At 36.1% G+C, this 6,866-nt stretch overlaps 1 protein-coding gene across 1 annotated transcript in view; it reads left to right on the forward strand.

The window, feature by feature from the left end:
* The first annotated feature begins 744 nt into the window (after positions 1-744).
* The window catches only part of LOC149806806 (stimulated by retinoic acid gene 6 protein-like), a 44,028-nt gene continuing 37,906 nt past the window's right edge, over positions 745-6,866 (forward strand). Inside the window, exons 1-2 of the mRNA XM_089957929.1 lie at positions 745-891; positions 3,931-4,016. Of these exons, the coding sequence (XP_089814055.1) occupies positions 793-891; positions 3,931-4,016 (185 nt within the window). The 5' untranslated portion in view covers positions 745-792. The remainder of the gene's footprint in view (positions 892-3,930; positions 4,017-6,866) is intronic.

A 6,866-nucleotide genomic window follows, 5' to 3' on the forward strand; every position in this document is an offset into this window, starting at 1 on the left:
ATGTCAACAAGACCTGCTCAAATTGGGTTCACCCAAGACTGTGATGCCTCTTTCGGCTGGCTCTATTCACATCCACGAGGTTCCCACCATCAGAAATTGTTTGGCGAGCTGAAGCAATTATACGGTTAAAATCTTCTTAAGGGCATCCTAAGGCAAACGTTTGGGTTGGAAAGAACTGGTGGCTTGAAAAGAGTTATACATAATTAGCAAATCTGTCTCCAATTTCATACACTAAACTGACACTAGGATAAACGAAGATCTGATTGTGTCATTAGAGTATGATTGCCATAATCGACAGTGTAATAGCATTGCTCACAGTAATAAATTAATGCATTGGTCCCGAGTTTAGGGTATATTTAGCATGTTGCAACTAGAACACCTAGATAAGGATTACCTAAATATTTTTATATTTCATTTCACTGCAAGCTCCTGGTTTGAGACTGTAAATCAAGAACGTCGGCCTGACAATATGTTATATTTTCTCTTTAAAAGGTAGTAACGAATTAAGCGTGAGACATCCAGACGCAGACTATCATATATATCGTGAAACTATAATTTAATTTACTTTCAGTCGCAAGAAAACTATTTTGTATTACTTTTAGAATGCAAAATAATTATTCTTCCCTTTGCTTTCTCCCGTGGCCTGACCCGAGTTTCGGGTGTTATCTTACTCAGGTCTGTTTATCTGATCTACTTCTGGGGAGATGTATTGGAAGTAGAATAACATATAATCTTCCTGCAACTTGAATAATTGCGTTGGTATCGGTTTACCAGTGGCATGCATCGATAAAAATGGCGTCCCAGATTTGTCAGAGCTTTTACAGACAGTTGCAATCCAATTCTGAACTTGGCTTCAATAAGGGGAATATTAATTGGTTTCTCATCCCCGCGGTAAGTAACTATATATATCATTTCTATTTAGTGAAAAAGAAAAATGCTTAGTTGAGAATTATATGGTTGTACGTGATGAAAACGGTTTACTTATCTAAGGAATAGTCAACATGCACTCGGACGGGTGGGGGTGAGACAGAGAAAGAGAGGGTGATGGTGTGATTGCATAGCTTGACCCTTTCTATGCCTTTAGTTTTGCACATTAATGAAACAGCACACTTGTTGTTTATGTGAGTAAATATTAAAATTAATAATTCACACCTAAGTTATAATCCCATACATCCCGGTAAATATTGACCACTCTACAAATATCAGAATTTATCTCGAATAAATAGTCCATAACAGTTATCGATCGTAATTAGATTTAAAGTTGCATCAGAAGAAGAAGGAGACAGACGGACAGACACAGGGTTGTGCAATAAAAATAATTGACATTATCAAGCAGAAATAGTGGGCGTTAGTGTATCTCGTATCTTTCAATGAGGATCCTAAATAATGCATATTTATTTATATTTTTATTTATTTATTTATTTTTCATTCAGTCATCAACGTCTCATACTAACGTTTCAGTTAGGTAGTTACAAAATAGTTATTGGCCGCAGGTCGGTTTGACTATGCTATCAACTCAAATATTTCACCTTAGATTTAGGACGTAAAAATCAATAATACTAAAACGTGACCTTGAACTGTTGTAAAAGTGTTATCACTTGCATTCAATCGCTATTGTCAGAGTCCACAAGCACGCACATTGTGTTAAAGGGTAAACTGGTACGGCATAAGCTAAATGAAGACGGGAAACAGGCAACAGAAAAGGAATGATAGTACAGTAGTGAAAATTCCAAGATCGTGTAAAGAAAACAGCAAGAGCGATTAACATATAGCTGTTCGATATAAGAAATCCATGGACAGCATATCCAGCCCATGATTAAAATACCTTGATACGTTTTGACGTTGAAGTCAGAGGGGTTAACTAATGTGTCGCAAAATAAATTTAGTTTTGCTTGATTATGAGAAATCTCGCATTTGGACAGAATCCATCAAATGATCTGAAAAACGAAAGTAAATAAAAATACAATAACCGGAACCTTAACACACATAACATGAAAAGTTGTTGTTTACTAGAAGATAAAATGGCGAAAACGAAATATTATGAGATGCGTACTCAGGATTGTTTAAGGAGCTGTATTAATGTTGGCGTTCCCATTTATTAGTATTAGATTCAATGCTGTATTGTTGTCCTTGTGTTGTTACACGTACACATTTTTTCCAGTCACATAAAATAATGATTCAGCATTCCCCCATCGCGCGTGAATTGCCTAAAAATGTTCAACCCTGTTACGTTCTGCAGTCACACAGATGTGATAACGTTTCTAAGTAACCAATAATACGTGCTCTAGTATCCAAATACATCAAATCTAGTCAGTGTGATAGACGCATTGGACATATTCTAAATTGTCTATTAATCAGAATACAGTTTAGATTATATTTAAAGAAATGCATTCATCGTAATTATCAGTCATAGCCCCGAAATCTGATCCAGATCTATCAGACATGAAAAATTTGCTTTCTGCTCAGAAAATACGATGATCTTAAAACAAAGTAATTTTAAGCTGATTCGACGAACCTATTCGCGGGTGACTCAACATCGTTATATGCGAAAGGAAATAGCAGAGCATTTTGAGTTAAGGGAATCTGTACTGATTATACTTATTGGAATATAAGCATAGACCATAATACGATAAATAACAGAAGCAACGAATTATACGGCCCTTATCTGACAAATCATTTTTACAATCAACTCTTTATATAAAGCATTCCTAAAGATATAAATACATCAAAATCTGAACGACAACGATTTTCATTGTAGAAGAGAAACAAAACAATGATATTCAGCACTTAATAAAATGTCATTGTTTTCACAGATGTTTAAGATTTGAATTTTTTTTTACTTTGTTCTGAGATTTTACTCCGTCAAGTATTCTTTGTGCTTAAGAACTAAAACTAAAACTCTCTCTCTCTCTCTCTCTCTCTCTCTCTCTCTCTCTCTATATATATATATATATATATATATATATATATATATATATATATATATATATATATATATATATATATATATATATTACAAGAGTACCGGCAAAAACATCAACGGTACACAATTGTAATAAAAGTTATCTATTTTAAATTTAAATTTGTTCATGATGGTAAAGTTCACAATAAGAGGAGATAGGAAGGACATTGGTTCCTGCATTGCCCAAAGTCCAACATGCTTTCTTTATTAGTTACAAAAACAAAAACACCTTCATAAACAAAATTTGAAAGTATCAGATCGTCAATACACATTGTTCCGCGTCTCTATGCCTGAGATGATCAGGCAAGTACCTTTTGTGAACATAATAACTTCACCTATAATAGGGACAGCATTACTAAGCACCATATATATTGCGAAGCCATTTCATTATGTTGTTGAAATGCAATGTGTAATCATCTATGAGATCACAGGATTATTAATGCTGTTTGTCCTTCAAGTATATAATGTTATGCCACAAATAACTAAGGACAGTTCTACACTGGCCGCAAACAAACGATAAGTATTAGTATGTCGTGACGCTTCTACTCCGTCGATCAAGAAGTTCAGACAAAACTTGCTTAGACGCGTAAGAGATTCCCAAATCGTCGTAAGTACAAAAGGTACATGCATAATATGTGTCAAGACAGCTGAGTTCATTAGCTTGCCACTGTTTTGTCCATATTTATTTTCTGGGTTAAATGCCACTCTTCCGTCGTTGTTTTATATCCCAATTACTTGATCTGATTGAACGGATACATGCCCATTAAGAATACTACATTAATTCATATCAAATGTACGTCAAGGTCAGGATTTATTAGACAGAAATATGGGTCTCATTTGCAGTTTTTGGTTTTGAAACAGTAATTCGTCATTTCATTAGTTGGGATTAGCAATTAACACTTGAAAATTGAACAAAATAGTCATGTACCCATGGAACACTAATTTGGCCTAATTATTTTGTAATCCAGGTTCTCTTCGCCTTCGCTTGGTCTTTCCTGGAGAAGAGAAAGTCTTTTAAGACCAACATTCTTGGAGGCAGACCGGCCCTATACAGGTAATTATTATTTTGCTAAACTTGACGTTGAAGAGTGGGATTAAATAATACATGTACGCAAAAGATATTTTTACTTGAATGGAATGTTCAAATCACAAGGTAGTCAATATTTACCAGTATGATCTTGCTGTTTTCCATCCTCGTTTGTCACTGATGCCAACCTGATATTCGAGTTTGATTCGAATGTTTACGCTCATAATTCACAATCCATTCTTTTCTTCAAAATACTTTTATAAAAACGTCAGTTCGTTCAGTTTTTTAGCACTTTAATACAAATCTTCAGAGGACGGTTTGTGGTCCTTATGATCAAGTAGAATCTAATTGCAAGCATAAATGTATTAGAATAGGATTATTCCTAGAGATATGTTGGTACCGATATTTATTAGAATTATCTCCAACGTAGCCACAACCAGTTTCCAATGCTGATAATTGCAATTAATTTTCCCATTAAATCTCGTAATAGCATTAACTAAGATGATTAGCATAAAATTTACAATCCATTAACTGGAAAATATATATGCAATGTGCATCATATACAAGCAAATGCCACCCTGCAAATTACCCCCCCCCCATACTAAATATCAATAAAGTATTATTACCTTTCATCTCATACGCCTCAACCGATGTTACATAAAAGCTGAAACTTTGAAATTATATTTCCTATAGTTAAAGCAAAATGCAGTAATCCATCCTAATTAGAATACTTGCCTTGGAGTGTTTACGTGAGTAGATGGTTCAGAGTTACACTGGGTAGAACTTAAGGTCTGGCAAGTTCACACATGGCATGACCGCTCCGGTGGCCTAGTGGTTAGAGCGTCCGCCCCGGATGCGGGAGGTCGTGGGTTCGAAATTCGGCCGAGTCATACCAAAGACTTCTAAAAAATGGTACTAATAGCTGCCTCGCTAGGCGCTCAGCATTAAGAGGTTAGGACTGGTCAGCCTGGTGTCAGGATAATCTGACTGGGTGGGACATCATGCTACATGTCTACAGCATGATGTCTCATTGCTAGACATCACTTTAAAGTGCTACACTGCAGACATCGTAGAGATATGACTGAAAATTGTTAAAGCTACGTTAAAAATCTAAATCACACACACTCACACATGGCATACATGTTGTTCAGAGGCGTAAGCATATGTAATCATCGGGTTCTCTTTGGAGTGGGGGGGGGCAATAACACAAAGCCCCAAAAATTAAACTGATAAAAATATAATAATACGGAATGAAGTACAAAAAGCGCTATATCGTAACATGGAGTTATATGAAGTCATATGCGTACTAACAGAATACATGGCCATTAAAAGCCGTTCCAAGAAAAAGAGTGCCCTATACCCAAAAATTACAATATAATAGATGCATACATTTTCTAAAGATGAAACATTCAATGAAATGCATGCTCCAGCTAATAGGAGTAGGTACGTCGAAATGAACTGGTTTTGGACGATCAGTACAACTTAGAAGTAGCTATCAGTATCATTCTTATGAGAAAAAGTCTAACAATTATTGGTTACAGTGGATAACATTGTTGAATGTTATTTATCGACAGGTACAAAAATGAGAAACTGAACACAGATTTCAATTCATCTTTACACGTAGAAAGAGTACGCGACTTCAGGCATGATCTTATTTAGTTATTGTATGCCAATCAGCCGCGTCTATTAACAAAGCAATTAAACTGCAGACTGTGGTACGGCTGTTGAGTAATAAATCAATAACGGTGAGAGATTGTTACTTATTTGTTGACCGAACAATATGATTACTCGAGGACTAATCTTTGCTCTATTATAATCTATGCATTTTAAAACATGACGGAAATCAAAATGAAACGTATAAGCCAGACGTGAATGGAAACTTCTTGGTATCTCTCCACAAGCCAGGGACGGTCCGATATAAATAGTGGCAACCTAAACTTATTATAAATCAAGATAACATTTAAAGACAGAAACTGAACTCAAGATGTTCTTACAAGTGGACATCTTTGAAACAGTCGATAGGGTACAGGGAACATCATGACAAGAAATGTCTGCGTACATGTAAAGGAAAAGTATTTTCTAGAAATGAAACGCCACTAGACAAATTCAGGAAGGTAATGTTCTAGAACCTGTACAATGACTGCAGTAAGAACTTGTAGAAAGGTGCTTGAACTTACATAAACAATGTACATGAGCACCTTTATAGAAAGTGGACGGAGCTTGATCCAGTAAATATCAAACGAGTATGGTATTAAACATCACTATACAAGACGATACAAATATAAAATCAACCTGATGTTTATCACAACTATATTATTTTGTTTATGGTGTGCTTCTAGGCTCGTGTAAGCGTCTAGAGTAGTAGCTTTCAGCTAATATCACTGGCTGGCTCATTGTGTAAGCCTATCCTGCTAATACGTAGACTTGACATAGTCAAGACTCCCGACTTTTAGATTTTAGGTCGGCAAAGAAGAAACACAGACACTGTGTAAATCAGCACTGGGGAGATCTATACAGACCACATCAGACAGAGGAAACATCCCGCCATTTACGATGAAATCAAGAAGACCTCAGCCCCGCAATTACCTAAGACGCCTCCTGGAAGGTACGGGATGGCGAGATGATCACTGAAAGAAGCAAACATCATCACGCTAAACCTGTATACAGACATCGGCGCGGTCATCAAAAACCAACGCGGCATGTTGAGGATTGAAAGGGTTTGCAAGGCTCATTTTGAAGAGTAACACCAACTCCATGGACAAATGATTCCGGAGATGTAGTGTTGCATTAACTGCAAGACACATACAATCAGAAGCCACTCTGCATTGGGTTGTACTACTTCACTACGGTCTGCAATGCGGGACTCTTTAAGATACA

The sequence above is a fragment of the Sinohyriopsis cumingii genome, chromosome 1 (assembly GCF_028554795.1).
Source record: "Sinohyriopsis cumingii isolate HCF-2022 chromosome 1, ASM2855479v2, whole genome shotgun sequence".
Classification (NCBI taxonomy): domain Eukaryota; kingdom Metazoa; phylum Mollusca; class Bivalvia; order Unionida; family Unionidae; genus Sinohyriopsis; species Sinohyriopsis cumingii.